At 36.9% G+C, this 19,312-nt stretch overlaps 2 protein-coding genes across 4 annotated transcripts in view; both read left to right on the plus strand.

Moving 5' to 3' along the window:
* Nucleotides 1–9,089, plus strand: part of llgl2 (LLGL scribble cell polarity complex component 2) — a 30,717-nt gene extending 21,628 nt beyond the window's left edge. For 2 of the 3 annotated variants that reach the window (XM_056271399.1, XM_056271398.1), the window contains 11 exons: nucleotides 415–559; nucleotides 728–878; nucleotides 995–1,111; nucleotides 4,666–4,832; nucleotides 4,914–5,175; nucleotides 5,258–5,420; nucleotides 5,523–5,551; nucleotides 6,456–6,503; nucleotides 6,922–6,964; nucleotides 7,058–7,119; nucleotides 8,083–9,089. In XM_056271399.1, the coding sequence (XP_056127374.1) occupies nucleotides 415–559; nucleotides 728–878; nucleotides 995–1,111; nucleotides 4,666–4,832; nucleotides 4,914–5,175; nucleotides 5,258–5,420; nucleotides 5,523–5,551; nucleotides 6,456–6,503; nucleotides 6,922–6,964; nucleotides 7,058–7,119; nucleotides 8,083–8,087 (1,192 nt within the window). In that variant the 3' untranslated portion in view covers nucleotides 8,088–9,089. The remainder of the gene's footprint in view (nucleotides 1–414; nucleotides 560–727; nucleotides 879–994; nucleotides 1,112–4,665; nucleotides 4,833–4,913; nucleotides 5,176–5,257; nucleotides 5,421–5,522; nucleotides 5,552–6,455; nucleotides 6,504–6,921; nucleotides 6,965–7,057; nucleotides 7,120–8,082) is intronic. The other variant, XM_056271400.1, reaches the window with a different exon arrangement.
* A 3,583-nt stretch (nucleotides 9,090–12,672) lies between these two features.
* The window catches only part of myo15b (myosin XVB), a 32,343-nt gene continuing 25,703 nt past the window's right edge, over nucleotides 12,673–19,312 (plus strand). The window contains exons 1-19 of the mRNA XM_056271401.1: nucleotides 12,673–13,521; nucleotides 13,748–13,812; nucleotides 13,968–14,031; nucleotides 14,115–14,224; nucleotides 14,371–14,445; nucleotides 14,644–14,737; nucleotides 14,819–14,922; nucleotides 15,007–15,070; nucleotides 15,146–15,259; nucleotides 15,348–15,509; nucleotides 15,614–15,727; nucleotides 16,807–16,865; nucleotides 16,954–17,077; nucleotides 17,280–17,375; nucleotides 17,941–18,072; nucleotides 18,339–18,464; nucleotides 18,564–18,641; nucleotides 18,905–19,050; nucleotides 19,222–19,267. Of these exons, the coding sequence (XP_056127376.1) occupies nucleotides 12,775–13,521; nucleotides 13,748–13,812; nucleotides 13,968–14,031; nucleotides 14,115–14,224; nucleotides 14,371–14,445; nucleotides 14,644–14,737; nucleotides 14,819–14,922; nucleotides 15,007–15,070; nucleotides 15,146–15,259; nucleotides 15,348–15,509; nucleotides 15,614–15,727; nucleotides 16,807–16,865; nucleotides 16,954–17,077; nucleotides 17,280–17,375; nucleotides 17,941–18,072; nucleotides 18,339–18,464; nucleotides 18,564–18,641; nucleotides 18,905–19,050; nucleotides 19,222–19,267 (2,520 nt within the window). The 5' untranslated portion in view covers nucleotides 12,673–12,774. The remainder of the gene's footprint in view (nucleotides 13,522–13,747; nucleotides 13,813–13,967; nucleotides 14,032–14,114; nucleotides 14,225–14,370; nucleotides 14,446–14,643; nucleotides 14,738–14,818; nucleotides 14,923–15,006; nucleotides 15,071–15,145; nucleotides 15,260–15,347; nucleotides 15,510–15,613; nucleotides 15,728–16,806; nucleotides 16,866–16,953; nucleotides 17,078–17,279; nucleotides 17,376–17,940; nucleotides 18,073–18,338; nucleotides 18,465–18,563; nucleotides 18,642–18,904; nucleotides 19,051–19,221; nucleotides 19,268–19,312) is intronic.

A 19,312-nucleotide genomic window follows, 5' to 3' on the forward strand; every position in this document is an offset into this window, starting at 1 on the left:
ACAGCCCTTATTTTAAATTGAACTCTTTGTAAAATTATTAATGTATTTACTGTTACTTTTGATCAATTTAATGTGTCCTTGCTAAGTATGTATGTATGAAAAAAAAAATCTGTCACAATTCTTTTTGTTTTCAAAATTGCCACCTTTTTGACTTGATATGTGGCACCAAAAGTTTACATTTGTTAGTTTTAGATTTTTAAAAAATCTGTATGTAGCTACAATTTTTAATTGTCAGTAAAAGTTATATAAAGCCTTTTATTTATGAGCACAAGTCTTTAGATTAAACTGTTCAGAATCAGATCAATATCATTAAGACCATTAGACCTATTTAAGGTCATTACAATTATAAATTCTATTAGTTGTTTTTTTTCCTCTTGAGAAGAATGCTAATAGTTGTTTGCTGTCTGTTTGCAGGTGCACCCTAAACCCCAGTGATCAGATGGCCTTGGAGGGGCCGCTGTCACGTGTCAAGTCCATCAAAAAGTCCCTGCGACAGTCCTTCCGTAGGATTCGCCGCAGCCGGGTCTCCATGCGAAAACACCACACTAATGCAGCCAAGGTGTGTATCAGCTCTCTTCTTCTTTAGTGCTTCAATTATTCAGCCGTCAAATGAACATGTGACTAGGCATCATGCATGCAGTTATTATGGTAGCGATTAGCGTTGCAATACTGAGTTGTTGAGACGGTGGTTATGGCTCGATAGTGAATTTTAATAATGTTTCTACAGCTGCAGGAGATCAATGCCAGGCTGGAGGCAGAAGCTCTGCAGGAGATGGAGTTGGCTCCTGTACAGAGAAAGATCGAAGCCCGTTCTTCTGACGACTCCTTTACGGGCCTTGTCAGAACACTCTACTTCGCGGATACGTTTGTCAGTGATAGTGAGTACCACAGTGGGTTTTTTAATCGTTGATTATTAAATTTAGGGTTAGTATTTCCAATGTATCCTCTTAGACTAGCAGAAGACCTTCATCAACTGCCTCTCTCTTTTCCTCAGGTTCGCACAGTACGCCCTCACTGTGGGCAGGAACCAATGGTGGAGCTGTCTTTGCGTATGTCCTCCGTGTGCCATCACTGGAACGAAGGGCAGAGGATCCAGTACTGGCTCATGCAGGTAAAAAAAACATGATATATAAATGACGTTTTAAGAGTTCTTTAACTTTGAAGCAGATGAACAGACATATTAATCATTTAAAGGGTCATGAAACCCCCCCTCTTTCAGCTCAAGTCTAGCTCACAATCTTTTTGAAAAATGCAACTTAAATGGGCGTGGATGGCTGTGAGAAGGGGTGTGGTATGGCCATCACTGTCATCGCCAGTATCCCATGCATATCGACTGTCACTAAAAGCAGTGGTAAAACAGTGGAAATGCTAGATTTTTTTTATAGCTGGCAAAGTTAAAGTCTTATGAAATACGACACTTTATTATTGTCCTTTCAAAAGTAACTGAATGCCCTGCTATATTAGCCTACAGTAATCATAATTCTATTGAGAACATATTAATGTAGGCTACATGTATAATTATAATGTTATTATAAAATATATAGTTGTTTATATAGACACTATAAATACATATATTTGAAAATGATTAATTTTCCGCTTTAAAAAAACGTTACGTGCATAGCTAGATCTACGCGCCCCCTGAACCCCCATAATAAAGATGGCTCTGTGGAGGTGGATGACGTCTCATTTTAGACACACACACACACACCTCTGAAGGGTAGAAAAGTCCTCGGGACTTGGTACCGCATCACTCGCAAGACTCAACCTGCATTGGTCGTCAACAAGGCGAAGTCCACCATTCTCCAATTCTCGAAGCTCTCTCGAGAAAAATGTTTGCGGCACACATGTTTAGATGTGTCCGTGGTTGATGGAAAACCAACCGCCCAGAGCCAGAGTCTAGCCCGGGCAGCATCGCGGGGAAACATATTCAACCCAATTGGACTTTTGCACCACGAAAACAAACACTTGCGTGCGTCCCATGATTGCCTCTCTCATCTACTGCGCGATATCACAGTTTGACATGTCACTGGAAAGATCCACGTGGTGTCATGAATAATTAAGAGACAGTGTCTTCTCATAGGATATGAAAACTCAGTCTCATTAATAATTATGAGACACGATGAAGATTTTAAACCCGGAAGACAAAAAAAGCGGAAAAAAACTCAAATTTAACCATTTTAACCCTGCTATTAAATCTAACTGATGCTAACATTGTCTTCAATGGTGTTCAACATCAGTTCAACCTCTGATAAAATCTCAGAAAATTTGGTTTGGGGTTTCATGAACCTTTAATAAATGCATTTAACGAACATAATGTCTTTTAGAGTAATATTGTTGCTGATGTTTAAATAAAAGTAATAAACTCTATGGTTTTGTGTTAGTTATTTCACCACAGTTAAAGGGATAGTTCACCCAAAAATGAAATTGTCATTAATTACTCACCCTCATGTCGTTCCAAACCTGTAAGACTTTTGTTCATCTTCGGAATAAGAATGAAGATCTTTTAATGAAATCTGAGAGCTTTCTGCCCCTCCATTGACAGCTACACAACTACCACTTTGACGCTTCAAAATGTTCTTAAAGAGATCAATGTTTATATGTGAATAAAAGCCTAAATTAAATCTGTTCATCATATAAAGCGATCGAGTCTCTTCAGAAAATTTGGACTAAAACCGCTCACTTCATATGGATTAGTTTTACGATCTCTTTATGAACTTTGTAAAAGGGCAAAGTGGTAGTTGTGTAGCTGTCAATGGATGGACAGAAAGCTCTCTGATTTCATTAAAAGATCTTCATTCTTGTTCCGAAGATGAACAAATGTCTTACGGATTTGGAACAACATGAGGTTGAGTAATTAATGACAGAATTTTCATTTTTGGGTGAACTATCCCTTTAAGGGGGTTTTGGCACTCTACTTCACTTAACAATACATTTTAAACTTGGCAAAATCACTGTAAAGGGTGAGTTTTTTTTATTAAAGAAATTAATACTTTTATTTGGCAAAAACTACGGATGTCCCGAGCCGATCTCAAAGATAGATATCAGGGCTGATTAAGCTTTTTTTTTTTTTAACTGATCAGTATGGGCTATCCTAAGCCCGATCCGTTATTTTACGTCTGCTGTCACGTAGGTGTCGGTATGCGCCTTCAAGTGGGTTGGTCAGCCATAACGAATCGCTCAAGTCATTTATTTACTGTTTATTTTTATCTGTCGTCAGACTGTCTGAGACGTCGTTGCCATAAAGTATTGCTATGGGTTGAGTCTTGCTTTGGACGACTGACAGACTGGCATTCTGACGCCGTGAGCTTCATGCTTTCTAACCTTAAATCCACTTTTTTATTTATTTATTATTATTTATTTATTTTTAATTCTGCTTATTGTACATATAAAATATAAGAAGTTTATATCAGTAGTCCCATATTCATAATTGGGACCACACAATCTGTTTACAATGTCCACCATTATAACAGATGTTTACATCTACCAATGTTTTTTATAGAGTGTGTGTCTGTGTGTGTGTATATATATATATATATATATATATATATATATTAGGGCTGTCAAATGATTAATCACGATTAATCACATCCAAAATAAAAGTTTTTTTTACATAATATATGTGGGTGCACTGTGTATAATTATTTTGTATATATATATATATAAATACACACACATGCATGTATATTTAAGAAAAAACTATTATTTATATATAAAATATTTATATTTATATATAATATAAATTATATATAAATCTATATACAGTATATACATGAAAATATTTCTTAAATATATACAAGCATGTGTGTGTATTTATATATATATATATATATATATATATATATAAAATAATTATACACAGTGCACCCACATATATTATGTAAAAAAAAAAACTTTTATTTTGGATGTGATTAATCACGATTAATCATTTGACAGCCCTAATATATATATATATATATTTAAAATTACTCTAGTGATAGATATCCTTTTTTTTTTTACATTTGAGCCTCTGAGAAACTCTCTATATGTCCCTGTATACATTGGATTTGTTTTAATAACTTTAATGTTCTTGAAGTGTGCACCAAGCACTAGGAAAATACAAGTATTGGATTGGGACTAGATATCAGCAGATACTCAATATTCATTGACTCAGATCGGATCAGGGGCATAAAAAACCTGATCAGGACATCCCTGACAAGAACTCATTTAATTGACCAAATGTGACCGTAAAAGACATTTACAATGTTACAAAAGATGTCTATAAAAAAATAAAACTTTCTCTCCATCAGGTTTTTTTTTAATCCTGAAAAAAATGAACACCGTTTCCACACAATTATTTTCAAGATTGATGATAATACGAAATGTTTCTTTAACACAAAAGCAGCATATTAGAATGATTTCTGAAGGATCATGTGACGCTGAAGGCTAATGGCTTCTGAAAGTTCAATTTTGTATTCCAGGAATAAAGTACATTTTAAAATATATTAAAATAGAAAACAGTTATTGTTTATAATTGTACAAATATTTCTTAATATTACTGTTTTTACTGTGTTTTTGATAGCATAAATTATAAAATCTCACTGACCCCAAAATTTGAACAGTAGTGTGCACAAAACCCTGCTTACATAAACAGATCTTCTATAAAAAAAAGTGCTTCTTCATCCCCAGCTAAAGAGATTCAGTTGATGCATCGTGCTCCAGTGGTTGGTTTGGTGGTCTTGGATGGCAAGGGCTCCCCTCTGCCCGAGCCCCTGGAGGTGGCCCATGATCTGGCACGCAGTCCTGAAATGCATGGTTCGCACCATCTATTGGTTGTGTCAGAGGAGCAATTTAAGGTGAGAATTTGCACGACACAATTTATTTTTCTCCCATTGCCAACATAGATTGTGTGTCTTACTGTATTTGTGTGTGCACAGCTGTTTACCCTGCCTAAAGTGAGCAGTAAGTCAAAGCTGAAGCTGACAGCAGTTGACGGCTCTCGTGTGCGCCGTGTGGGCGTGGCTTGGTTTGGCTCTCGGACCGATGAACAGTTGGAGAGCAGCCTGGTGGTGCTGACCAATCAGGGTGAGCTACATGTCATCTCTCTACCCTCCATCAAAATGCTGGTCCACTATCCTTGCATACGAAGAGAAGACGTCAGTGGAATCGCATCTTGTGTTTTCACCAAATATGGCCAAGGTAGGAAATGCTCACTTTTACATGCACACAGTGCATTTACTCACGTATCTACTCTGAAACGGTCTGTCTGGTCATATTTAAGGTTTCTACCTGATCTCCCCATCTGAGTTTGAGCGGTTTTCTCTCTCCACCCGCTTGGTGGTGGAACCACGCTGTCTGGTTGAGGCTCCCCTACAAATGAGGCCCAAGACCCCATCAAGTCCCGTCCACAAGGACCAGTCAGATGGAGTGCCTACTGCACACAGGTGTGTGTAGTTGTGTAATAGTTCAGAATTCATTATTCCTTTCCTGTTGTCAAAGATTAATAAGTGTTTTTATATTGATGTTTGTTTGTTTGGTCTTTCCAGAAATTTCAAAAGGGAGAGTGATGGATATGGTGAGATTCAGTTCTCTTTTTCTTTTTTTAGATCTGTGTGAATTGTGCAAACTAAGCATCCAACCAACCCTAAAACGCGCATGTTCTTGGTTCTTTGTTGAATGCTTCCCCATTTTATTCCTATAAGTCACTCATACAAAAGACTTCTGTCCATGCTTAGACAATCCATAATTGATGAAACGGTGCCACATTAATTCTTGGAATTTTGTTAAAAGCTCATAAACTCATAAAAGCACCAAGCATATATACTGGTATATTATATACATACATACTGGTATAATATAGCCTGCACTCAGAAATATCATAATTTTGAGTTTTGTGCATGTTATTAGACAAACTTTTTTTTTTTTATGTTTAGAATAAAAGTTAGAACGAAAGTTCTATACACACGGTTAGTGAATGAAACCCATTGTTTAATTATATTTTATTAGATAATTTGTCTGTCATCAAGAGTTGTTATTGGTAACTAAAAGTATTAAAAATATTTTTTGTTCATTGAAATAAAATGTAAACATTAAATGAAAATTAGAAATGTTCCCTTGGCAAGTAACTGAAATACATTTTTGTTGGATAAAAAGTTAAAGTACAACTTTGTTGAAGTACTAAAATAACTCAAATCTAAACTGAAAAATAAATCAAACCTAAATATGTCATAAATATATATTTTTAATTACAAAAGCACAAAACAAAATTACTGACTCTTAAACTAAAATTAAAATGAAAACTCAAAATATTAAAATAAAAGCTAATTCAAAATATATCAAATATTCAAATATACATAAATGATACTAAAACAACACTGTTGTGACCTGCGAGTTGCACCAATTATGGATTGTATTTATAACTCCTCTTTAAAGCATTTGCAAGCTTTAGCCCAACTAATCAGTGTGCTTGTGTGTTCCAGAGAATTCTGCTAGACAAGTAATGGAGCATGCTTTGCTCAACGATGAGAGTGAGTACATGAGGAATCGCAGTTAGACAGGATATTCTGAAGTACTTTAGATGTGTAACACCTCAGAGCATTATCAGTTTGTTTGTATCTTGCTTGTTGTGTATGTTTTGTGACATGCAATTGGCCTAAAACAATAATCTAAACATGCTGGATGATTAATCGTGGCCTGGTCTGTGCAGACGTGTGTGCATGATCTGTAACACTTCCATCTGCCTGCACAATAATACTGTCATATTAATATCTGTGCAAAAGATATTAGATTTGATTTGTTGTTTATGAAGAGAAGAGCTCATTTCTGAGTACTTTACAAGAAATTCCAGTGAGGATGGTGTTTGCTGGACTCGTCGTATTTAGTGTCTTAGTGATTTGCGGAAAAAACTTTGAGTACTTGTTTGAATCGCATCTTGCTCTAACACAGGTGTGCTTCAGGAGATCCAGAAGTCCCTAGAAGGAGATCAAACGTAAGAAATTTAATTTAATGTAGATTCTATTACTTTATTAATATTCATTAATGCCGGTAAGGTTTGAATAATCTGCCAATTGTTTGTTTAAAGGACGTTCCTAGAGAACAATCTGAAGACTAAGCCAAAAGCAGGCAATATCCTGAGCAATGGAGGTAATTTATTTCCTATTCCTAATTAGCATAAATTGGTATTCCAATAGTCATATTGTAACTAGCCCTATTGCAAGAATTTGAGAGAAGATTGATCATTGCCTTCTAGCAGTAGTGTGTTTGGAGGTGCTCTGAGAGCTGTTCTTTTAAAAATGGGTCAGGTTTTCATATTGTGCATGATAATCATGATGTGCTTTGGGTTCACTTTTTCATATTTTGAGTAATTCCAAATTTCTTTGGTTTGTACAGGTCATTATAATACAATGTTAATGACATGCAAAGAAAAAGTAGATAAGAGAAAATATGTAGATTTCTCTAGAATTTCAGTTGGAGACAACTTTAATACTACCACTACTACTACTACTAATAATAACGGTATTATTAATATGTTATGTACAGGAAGGCCAGCTTATATAAACTACAGTGTGAATGCAAAATGGTCTAAGACCAAATATATATTTTGTAAAGACAGAAACTGCTTCAATAATAATAATTGTAGTAATAATAACATTATTATTATTATTATTAAATGTGGATCAAATCTTTTCATCTCCTCTGTCTTTAAAAAATAGTTTTTTGGTCTCAGTCCATTTTTTTATTTTTTTATTTATTTATTCATCATCACTAAACTATAGTGTGAAAGTAAAATGAGCTAAGACCAAAAAGAGAGAATTTTTTTTCGTTTTTAATGTAGATTTGAAATTATAATTGTTTTATTTATGTTTACAATATTGTTAATGACATTCTACAACGTACTGTACATAAATGTGTGAGGAAATCATAGTTTTTATTTGTTTGTTTAAATTTTAAAGTGAAATTTTTTTTCCTAAGGTACAGTTTGTCAGATAAAATGTCCTTATCATGACAGGTGTAATTGATCCTTGATCTGTGTTTAGAAACAAATATTATTATGTAACTTTGAGCTTTATGTTCATTGCACTTCTTTGCTTTCTGCTGCGTCCACAGACTGAGCCTTTTATTCCCCGTGCCTGAACGATTCTGGATCCGCTCTTCACTCCAGTCTTGCTTACGATCTGAACACTACTGCTAGTACCACTACTGAACCACGAGAAAGCCTTGCCCTGGAGAGAGGAACCTCCCACTCAAGAGCTTCCACACCCAGGGAGACGACAGAGAGAAGAGAGCGAGGGACCACCACCTGTGCCTGCTAAGACCAATCACTGTATCTCCACTGAATCCATTACATGCTGACTGACCACCTTCACACCACCAGCGTCTACCTGTGCAGCAACCTGAGTAAATGCAGTGGCATTTGAAAGACTGACAATTTTGTTTTTTAACTTAATTTTAAATGCATGACTTTTCTTTTATACCAAATTAAGGACCTCAGAATTTGCGTAGATGGTGTATAATACCTGGGTGAAGATGCCATTTGCTGTTGCTGACGAATTAGGGTAGGACGACAAGGCAATGTTAGCACTAGATGCTATAACACCGTTGCATTTAAACCCCATACACATTTAAAACCCTACTGTATTCCAAAAGTAGTGTTGCCTTTCCCCCGTCCACACCAATGAGAACAGTGGGTAGATAAAAGTTCTTATAGGTACTTGTACACTACTGTGTAGTACATATGCTGTAGTTTCTAGGGTGTACAGCTTTCTGAGGGGCTAGGTTTTTAATTTCTTTTTTTTAATGTAAAACTTTTTTGTTATGCCAATAATGAATGATGTAATTTAGGAATGTAATTTTAAAATATTGTAGTCAAATGTTTTAATATATGTGTATATGAAAATCCGTACCTGTTTTGACGGTGGGTTCCTTTTATGGAGGGCTGTATTTTCTGATCTGAGGAAATATTTTGGTACTGTCTCCTGAAATGCGATTTAGCGTTTTCTTTGGGGGGGGTCTAGAATATATTTTTGTAGAAACATGATTATGTATGAGAACACTAATTATTATTCTTTGTAACTTCACACTACAGTCTTCTCAGTAAAGATTTTTCACACAAACTACTGTCTTTTTCATAATTTTTGATGAGTTTTCTCATTCTGTCTGAGTTTGTTTAATTCAGGGAAGTCCAATAAGAGGTTATTAAAATATATAAATGCAGTAGAGATTCAGGCAGAACATGTTGCTCTATCTTTTTAAAATATAAAGAATCTAAAACATGCATTTTGTTCAAGTTCACTAGTCTAATTTTAAATAGTAAAAATGGCCCAAAATTAGAAAGCTAGAGCAAAATTGGTTCATTAACTCCATATCCCTCTTTTTCTAAGTGAACTCTAACTTTGCATCTGTGTAGTAATCTATGGCTCTTAAAGGTGGTTGTAGCTTTTGAAAACATTTGAAAGGAAATGTACAGTTGCCATGAGTTTTGATCATCTATTATTGAGAGATGCTTTGTTCCCTAATCGCAGTAGCTCAAATGTTTACCTGATATTGGACACCATCTTTTAAAGAATGATGGAGAATAGCTGTTTACGATGTTGTGCACACAGCACAAGCAAGTTATATAAAGTAGAAGTTATATATTATATTAGTATGGTCAAGTAGTAGCTTCTGAATATAAATGAGATTCAAATAATTAAAAACAACTAATAACATAATATTTGTATTTATTTCCCTATTATGGCAATGAAATTATTAACAAAGACAACATTTGATTTACGGACAGGACAAAAAAAGACTAATTTATAAATGACAATGTACTTAATCTACACGGATGCACTTTAATATTTCATATTAACTCACTTTGATATAAAACTTTTTTCAATATTTATTTTTTATCCTGATACATAGGTTGTTTGTAGTTTTTGTGTGTGTACCTGGTATTCGCAACATTATTCATTTGTTACCAAATGTCCCCACAAGGATAGTAATATCACTAAATTATGACTTTACGGGAAAAAAATGTTGGTCCCCATGAGGAAAACTTCTTATAAATCATACTAAATCAAGTGTTTTGAAAATCTGAAAGTGCAGAAAGTTTTCCGTGATGGGTAGTTTTAGAGGTAAGATTAGTGTAGGATATAGTTTGTATACAGCATAAAAATCATTACGTGTGTGTGTGTTTTGTCACTTAATTTTTTTATCCTACATTTCAATCTGGATCTTGATGGAGAAAGAAAACTTAACAGACTTTTCTGAAAAGTTTGGCGGAATGTCTTCTGGAATTTCTTTGTTAATGTGTGAGCATCTGTTAGTGTCTTTCTCTTGCTCTCTCATGTATCAACACCTTTTGTCACCCTTGCAGTGAAGCCTCTCACCTTTCCACCGTCTGTTCAGCAGCTGCCGATATGAATGGGTGCATAACTGTATGGTGTATCGTCAAATATAAATTATTCACTACAGCCCTTGAAAGTTTGTGCGTACGTGTGTGTGTGTGTGTGTTTTTTTGTCCGAGAGACTGTGTTGGTGTTTGAGTCTAGTCACAGAATCAATCCATGGAGTGTTCAAGACTAGCAGAAATACTCACCAGACCCCCTCAGTGCCTCATATGTACCCAAGGTAAGTCATTCGGTAGTACACAGATGAAAGCCTGAAGTACATTTTTTGTTTGTTCTGATTGTTAATGGTCATTTGATTTAAGAATCAATGCCCATTTCTAATTTTATGTTGGAATTTCTTCTAAAAAAGAAATTGAGTAATTGAGTACTTGGAAGTATCTTGTTATACTGTCTGTATCTGTCTTTTTCTAATCCAATTGGCATTATTGAGAGTGAAGAGCTAAATGCCTGAAACCCAGTCCTAATGGTGACCATTAGGTCAGGTACACCTTGCACTTTAGTTGAAAGACATGACACATGATCTCCACCCATGGTAGTTAAGGTTGCTGATATGCATCAGTTTCACTAGACCTGCACAAAAGTAAAACAATTTTTTTTTTCTAATAGTGACATAATGCTATTACGCTTTTGGAGTATCTTCCTGACACAGATCTTTTAATCTTTGAAAATATTTTAGTATTCTTAGGTCATTGAAGAAATGTCTTGACATTGAGGGGGAAAGTCAGAAAGAGGACCAGTGAGGTTACTTTGACCGAGAATCATGCCTCCAGCCAAATCCCCTACCAGGGCTAGAGGAGGGAAGCAAAAAGCAGTGGCAGGAAAGACAGACAAAAAAGAATCAATTCCCCTGAAAAAAGGACGAAAGACTGGATCTCAAATTCTCTCAAATAATAATGAAATTGGGAAAGGAAAAGGTGATAAATCTGTAAAGAAGGAAGAGATAGCTGGGAAAGGGAAGAACAAAAAAGATAAGGAGAAGAAAACTGGAAAGAGTAACCAAACCGAGGCACAACCAGAGGAAGAGATAGAGACCTCTAGGCAAATAGCCAAAGCGAAAAAGCAAAATGGCAAAATCTTACCTGCTAAGGCAACGAATGGCAATACCGTAAGAGCGAGAGCTGGAAAAGCTGTCAAATCAAAACCTAACCAGAAAAAAAGTCTAGCCAAAACTCCTGCAAAAGGTACAAGTAGAGGTGCTAAAGTAGTAGATACCGAAGAGGATGAATCAGAGAGCGAGAAAGCAGAGAGCTCAGAGCAAGAGAGTGATGAAGGTGAGGATGACAAGAAGGAGGGATCAGATTGCATCGAGGACACTGATGAGACAGACGCAAGTGTATTAAGTGGTGAAGAAGAGCTATCAGATGTAGACAACAAAACAGAAAAGGAGGAAGAAGAAGAGGAGAAGAAGAGTGTGAGCGAAGACAACTCTGATACAGAAAGTAAAATCATAGAACCCGAGAAGGAACTAGAAGAAATAGACTCTGAGGAGGTACTGAGTGATACAGGGCAAGAGAGCACACTGAGAGAAACGGCACGTTCATCAACAAAACCAGGACCACTAAACCTGACAGTCCACCTCCAGGGACAGAAAAAGATGTTAAAATCCAAGATACTACAAAAGAAGGTGCCTTCTAGAGGAGAGGACCCTAAAGAAGGTTCTGTGTCTTCAAAAGGAGTCAAAATTAAAGGAATGGCTCTCTCCAAAGTTGGCACCACTAAAGGTAAGTCTCAAATTCTACAGTTGGCAAGTAAAACAAAGGCAATTGCCAAGACAGAGGAAGCAGATCAACAGGAAGAAAGCCCAACAAAAGGCCCAAAAGGATTGTTGAACAGACAATCTCGTGGGCTATTTTCAATGAAAGGCAAAGGGAAAGATGATAAAAGCAAGAACGCCAAAGAGGAAACTTCAAAAGACACTGTAAATGCTGTTGAAGAACCAAAACGAGATGCATGTGAGAAAATAGTTCCAGATGCAGCTGAGCCTGAAGAAGATATGTCCTCAAAGTCAACAGAGCGTTTATTGGCCCGGAAAAGAGGCATGACGACATTGCGGCGTGTCTCAGGATGGATTCAAAAGAAGATGCCAAGGAGCATTCACGTTCGAAGAAAAATATCGGCAGTCACCCAAGCGATTGGGGTCTCAAAATGGCTCTCTGCTTTGGTATTAAAAAAGAGGAGTAGTAGTACCAAGTCAAAAAGGAGTCTTATCCGACACAAGATGGTTATGAAAATGGCAGGTGGTGGAAAATCAAAGAAGGAAGTATCATCCTCAAAGGATTCCAAGACAGATGAGGGTACTACAGCTGATCCCCAGGGTGATTCTTTTGATGAGCCTTGTTCATCTCCACAAGATGTGGAGGAAAAGGCCAACTCAGGAGATGCCAAATATGCAATTGTGTTCCCAAGGATGAACAAAATTGACAAGGCAAAGGGAGCCACCAGTCCATCTACTAGCACCAGCACAGGCGATGGAGGCAGCACAGAGCGTAAACCACCAAAGCCTGGTGCTCGACTGGTTCTTCCAGTCAAGCCAGACCTTAGCCTACTAAGGTCCATCAAGAAAAACACTCAGGGGAGTGAAAGTGATAAGAATAGCAGTCCAAACTCTCGAGTGACTGAGGGACAGCCAGAGGTCAAAGCAGACAACAAAGAGCCAATATTAGGGATCAACGGTGGTACAAGTATATTACAAGCCGCCAAGGGAAAACTTGGGGTATCGCAAGTAAACATCACCAAGTTGTCTATGTCAAAACCTTTGATTAAAGGTGTAAGTGTGGGACAGAGCAAAGAAGTGGAGAGGAATATAAGGAAGGCAGATTTATCAGCAGAGTCCGAGACAAGGAGGAATGGAGTGACGCAACCTTCTTATGAGGAAGATGCAGACCGAGAGGTGGCGGAGCTGATGGGTGAGGGTCTTTTGCCCTCCGCTATGGAGCTACACTGGGCTCAGAATCAACAGATGTGTGATGATCCTCAAGACTGGCTGCGTTCAGAAAACCTCCTGCCCCATCAAACGGTGGAGAAGCTCACTAAATGGACGGTGTATCAAGATGATGAACATGCTCACATCATTCCAGTCCATAATGGAAAAGGCCCATGGGAATCCGAAGATCCGACCCAAAAAATGCTAGAGGAGAGACTTAACAGCACACAGGTACGATATTTGCAAAATAATTTACATAATTCTTGGTGTTGAACTCATTTGTAATTGCAAATAACCTCGGTGTATGTTATAAGGGATGCAGTGATATCTACAAGTTTATTGTTTGAATCAGAGAAGGGTGTCATTGCTGGGAAAGAGTGTGGGTGTTATCCACATGTCTGCCCACTGGGGGCTCTCAGTGACAGATCTGCTCTGCTTCCTTTACTTTGTGTCTCAGGTAATGATGCCAGGAAGCAGCCAAGCTGTGGAGGTGGATGAGGTGGAAGATTTGGCACAGCTGGAGTGAGTCAATCATCTGATGCACATTTCCTCATGTAAACTATCTAGGAAACAAAAGGCACAGTAGTAAAGAGTGAATTATATGAACAAAACATTAATTTGCATATCAAATGACATGTTGAGTTTGAATTGTTTTAAAACATCAAAACCTTTTCCAGAGAGGTGTGTGAGAGTTCTGTTCTGCTGAATCTGAAGAAGCGATTTCATCGGGATTCCATTTATGTATGGATTACCTTTTCTATACGATTGAATATGTTCTTCTTTCTCAAATTCAACTTTATTAAAACGTTTTATGAAACCAACAGACGTATATTGGCAATATGCTTCTGTCCATCAACCCCTTCAAGCTTCTCAGCATCTACACTGAGGATCTGAGACAGCAGTACCAGGGTAAAGAGAAGCACAATAATGCTCCGTGAGTGCTTTCACTACGAGGACAAGAATTGATTGGCTATAGATATCTTTTTTTGCCATATGAGCAGTAGGCAAATTATGTTTTTCTTTTTCTTTTATAAGAGATTAGCAATGAAGTTGAAAGATTGATTTTCACTGTCCCTGCAGTCATATATATGCCATAGCAGATGCTGCCTTTTGCCAATCTCAGAATTCCACCCAGGAGCACTGCATCATCATAAGGTGAGGAGGATAATGGGTATACATTTACATTTTTACATGCATATAAATACATACGCAAACATATGCATATACATACACATACACATACACACATCCATAGCAATTTACATATATAATGACCAGCTGACAGTACATTATCAATTACACATTTGCATATTCCTATATTATACATTTGAATGAATCTGAATTTCTCAACAGTGGGCAAAGTGGATCAGGCAAGACAGAGGCTGCCAAGCTCATTGTCCACTACCTGAGTTCCATGTATCAAGGCAGAAACGATAAATTACGCCAGGTAAAGCAATTTATTATTCCATATGAATAAGTTTAACAATAATAGGATAGAAAACTCAAAGAAATATCTTCCTCTCATCAGCCAATGGATGTTTTGCCCATTCTTGAGAGCTTTGGTAATGCCAAGACTATACTGAATAACAACTCTAGCCGATTTGGAAAGTACCTACACATCCACATATGCCAGTAAGTGTACTGCATGTTGTTAGCCTGATTTAAGTGACAGTGAGCATTAAATGAGCATGATATGATCTTCATTTCTTTTTTCAGTGGTGTTGTTGTCGGGACATCATTGTCAAAATATCTCCTTGAAAAATCACGAATTGTCTTCCAGGTTAGATGTTTATTCATTAGCTTGCACTTTAGGACATCTGAAATAATTGAATTTACTGGAACTGTGTTCCTTTAGGCCAAGGAGGAGAGAAACTACCATGTGTTTTATGAGCTGTTGGCTGGGATGAATGAGTGGGACAAGCAGGATATTTACCTGCAAGGAGCTGAAACGTACTTCTACCTCAACCAGGTAAAAGAAAAGCCCATGAATAGCCCGTTTCTTTGTGATTTTCCCCCCTAATATTTCTAAATATTCCTGTTTTGAATGCTTTTTTAAGGGCAGGGCTTGTGAGCTACAAGGGAAGCATGACAAGCAAGACTTCCTGCTCTTGGTCCACTGCTTGGAGACAATTGGTTTACATGCAGATCAACTAGCAACCATTTGGGGCATTCTGTCATCAATCCTGCAACTGGGCAACATTTGCTTTAGCTCCTATGAGGTGTGGTTTCCCTTTCATGGACAATTTTAGGATGTTAGATCCTTTAAAATATGTATACGATAAGCTGTGTGTGTGTCTGTGTGTTTGTCTTTTCACAAAATTAGAGTGAATCGTTTGAGGTCGCCCGTATTTTTAGTGAAGCTGAGGCTCGGAGAGTGGGAAACCTCTTGCAGGTGTCCGCAGAGGCCTTACAGACAGTCATCACACACCGGGTGACTGTAAGCAACTCTTATCCAAATACACATTTGTTTCTTCTCATGTCCTCAGACTTAAAGGAATATTTTGGGTTTCGTACAAGATAGCACAAGTCTATTTGATGTTATATTTACATCTGGAAGACGTATTTTTAAGAGTGTCTGCTCATCTGCAAGACGTCTATAGGACGTTTCCTGTCAGATGTCAAATAGACGTTTAGAAGATGTCAGTTTAACATGCATTCTAAATCATTACATCTTAAAGACATCTTCTAAACGTCTATTTGACATCTGACAGGAAACGTCCTATAGACGTCTTGCAGATGAGCAGACACTCTTAAAAATACGTCTTCCAGATGTAAATATAACATCAAATAGACTTGTGCTATAAGCTCAGTCGACAGCATTTGTGGCATAATGTATAATACCACAACAATTCATTTCCACTCTTCCCTTCTATTCTTTAAATAAAAGCAAAAAATAGGTTACAATGAGGAACCTATAATGGAGGAGAATGGGGCCAATCTGTAAACATTTACTTCATAATAAAATGCTCCTTGTGTCAATAATATAGTCACATCACATAAACAATACACATGTTAACATGTGAAACAAGTTTAGTGTGAAAAATGCCTTACTATTACTAATCTGTTGAACTGTGTTGATGGCTGAAACCCTAAAACAACTGTAGAAATGACAAGAACTTTAAAGCTCAAAAATATACACATTTTAACAAAAGATTTAATGTAGATTTAAAGATTTTTTTTACTGATTACATTAATAATAAGAAATGTTTTCTGAGCACCAAATCAGCATTTTAGAATGATGAAAAATTCAGCTTTGCCATCACAGAAATAAATTACAAGTTAAAATATATTAAAATAGACAACAGTTATTTAAAATTATAAAAAATATTACTGTTTTTACTGCGTTTTGATCAAATAAATGCAGCCTTTTTGAGCATTCTTTTAGCACAATCTTTCAAAAACGTTAACCTTACCAACCTCAAACTTTTGAACGGTAGAGTAAGTGCTTTTATAAAGTCATAAGATTTCCGTCACATCATATTTTCACAAGAAATATGTCCTAATTTGTTTCCGCAGGAAACAACTTATGATAGGATCTACTGCCCTCTATCTGTGGAAAGTGCCATTGAATCCAGGTTAGATGATTAAATGTTATTGAAATTATTCAATTACATCAGACAAGTGATGTAGTCGAGGAATATTTACAGATTGTTATTGATTCAGAGATGCCATTGCCAAGACGCTGTATTCTGTGCTGTTTGACTGGATTCTTGAACGCATCAATGACTGGTTGATCCCCACAGAGATGGACAGCACCGTCGGCATTGTGGATATATACGGCTTTGAGGTATCTTGTCCCTCGTTATGACCTGGCTTAAAGTGACAATTCTACTGTTAAATTGATTGATTTTTTTTAAATGTTTTTAACATTTATAGCTGAAGCATTTGTGCATAGTAGCACAGAATTCCCACCTGTTAAGCCTTTTAAATAAATATAGTAAGCCTCTTATGAAGTCTGTGGGAGAGCACTGAACAAATGTGTATTACAGGACCTAAGTGTGAACAGTTTTGAGCAGCTGTGCATAAACTTTGCCAACGAGCAGCTGCAACAGTTTGTGAACAAAGCCCTGGTGGCCCAAGAGCAGGTCAGTTTGTCCTCAGCAATCATATTGACAATTTTTAAGAGACCACTTTAGAGACCAAGTATGAAAGTATTAGTACCCTGGGGAGATTCTGAACCTATTATACTTGAAGGGAACAAGTTTTAAAGGGATAGTTCACCCAAAAGAGAAAATTCTGTCATCATTAACTCACCCTCAAGTTGTTCCAAACCTGTATAAGTTTCTTTCTGCTGTTGAACACAAAAGAAGACATTTTAAAGTATGTTGGTAACCAGAGAGTAGACGTATAGCCACTGACTTCCATTGTATTTTTTTCCTACTATGGAAGTCAATGGATACCGTCAACTGTTTGATTACAACATTCTTTAAAATATTTTATTTTGTGTGCATCAGAAAAAAAGAAACTTATACAGGTTTGGAACAACTTGAGGGTGAGTAAATTATTTTTCGGGTCAACTATCCTTTTAATATGTATAGTAATTTAAATATATACCTTAAATATGGCTTGCCAGATAAGAATGGAAATCATGAATACTTGAGGGGACTGAACAAAATAAAACAAATGCTTTGCTGGGTGTGTTTGTGTTAGGAGGAATACAGTGCAGAACAGATTCAGTGGTATCCAATAGTTCTGGGAGACTCTAATGGCTGTCTGGATCTGATCTCAGCACGGCCGTATGGTATTCTTCGCATCCTGGATGACCAGACTTGCCTTCCTCAAGTAACTCCACATTTCAGCTTCAAGCCAGAGACATTTCAGTCAATATCTGTCGAACTCTTATACTACAGCTCAGTGACGGATTTACAATTTTTTCTTCTACTTATTTGTGTCTAATGTGATTTTAAATATCATAAAACTCGAATTGTCACCAAAATGACCCATTGTTGATTCAAATGCAAATTATTTTATACTACAATGGATTTATGGGCCATCTTTGTCCACTGTTCTCTTTTCTTTGGCTCTCTCTCCCTCTTTTTTTGTTACAGGCTACAGACCACACATTCTTGCAAAAATGTCACTATCACCATGGCAACAGTCCCTACTACACCAAGCCCAAAATTCCTCTGCCAGTGTTCACAATATATCACTATGCCGGAGCTGTCACGTACCAGGCAAGCCTGATCTGAGCATTCACAAAAAATTGTATTCATGCCATGTGATTGTCCTGATAATTCCACCTAAGGATTGCTCATTTTGTTTTTCCTCACCAGGTGCACAACTTTCTAAATAAAAATCATGACCAGTTTCGGCCTGAAGTATTAGAGCTTTTTGCCCGCAGTCGTTCACAGGTAAATTCATCTAATTTGTGTTCACGGTAGCTCACTTCACACCGTCCTCAGTGATTTGTGACGTGTCAAGATTGCAAGAAACACAGTAATGTGTCTACTATTATATATTCATGAGACTGTCAACATATCCAGACAAAACAAAAGAGTTAGCAACAACTGATATCATTTATGCAAACTTTAGGTCTCATTAAGTTTTAAAGGACCAATGTTTGGTAACAAAGACCTGTAACAGGTAATAGGAGTGTGTTTTCTTGTCTGTGTAGATGGTGTCAGGTCTCTTCCGGAAGGTTCAGGAGCGTCACGTCCAACAGAAAGAGCTAGGAAGAGCAAGAGGTTACAGGAACCAGATGACAACGGTAGCTGCTCACTTTCAGCAGTCACTTCTAGAGCTCACCACTCGTTTGGAGAGGTCGGCAATTGTCACAATTATTTATTCTGCAATATTTTCTATGAATGGGCTGCTGTATTTGTTGTACACAGGACATTTGGTATTGTCATTCAGTTATGTAGTGGTCCATTGTGAGAATATGTACATGATTTGATTCTGTCTATTTATTCTTTCTGTTTTTGTTTTTTTAAGGTGTAAAACTACATTCATACGATGCTTTAAGCCCAACTATGTTAAGGTAATTTAAGTTGACAAAATGCATATCATTCTGTGTGTGAGTTTA

The sequence above is a fragment of the Rhinichthys klamathensis genome, unplaced genomic scaffold, assembly GCF_029890125.1.
Source record: "Rhinichthys klamathensis goyatoka isolate OS25496 unplaced genomic scaffold, OSU_Roscu_1.1 h1tg000319l_1, whole genome shotgun sequence".
Lineage (NCBI taxonomy): Eukaryota > Metazoa > Chordata > Actinopteri > Cypriniformes > Leuciscidae > Rhinichthys > Rhinichthys klamathensis.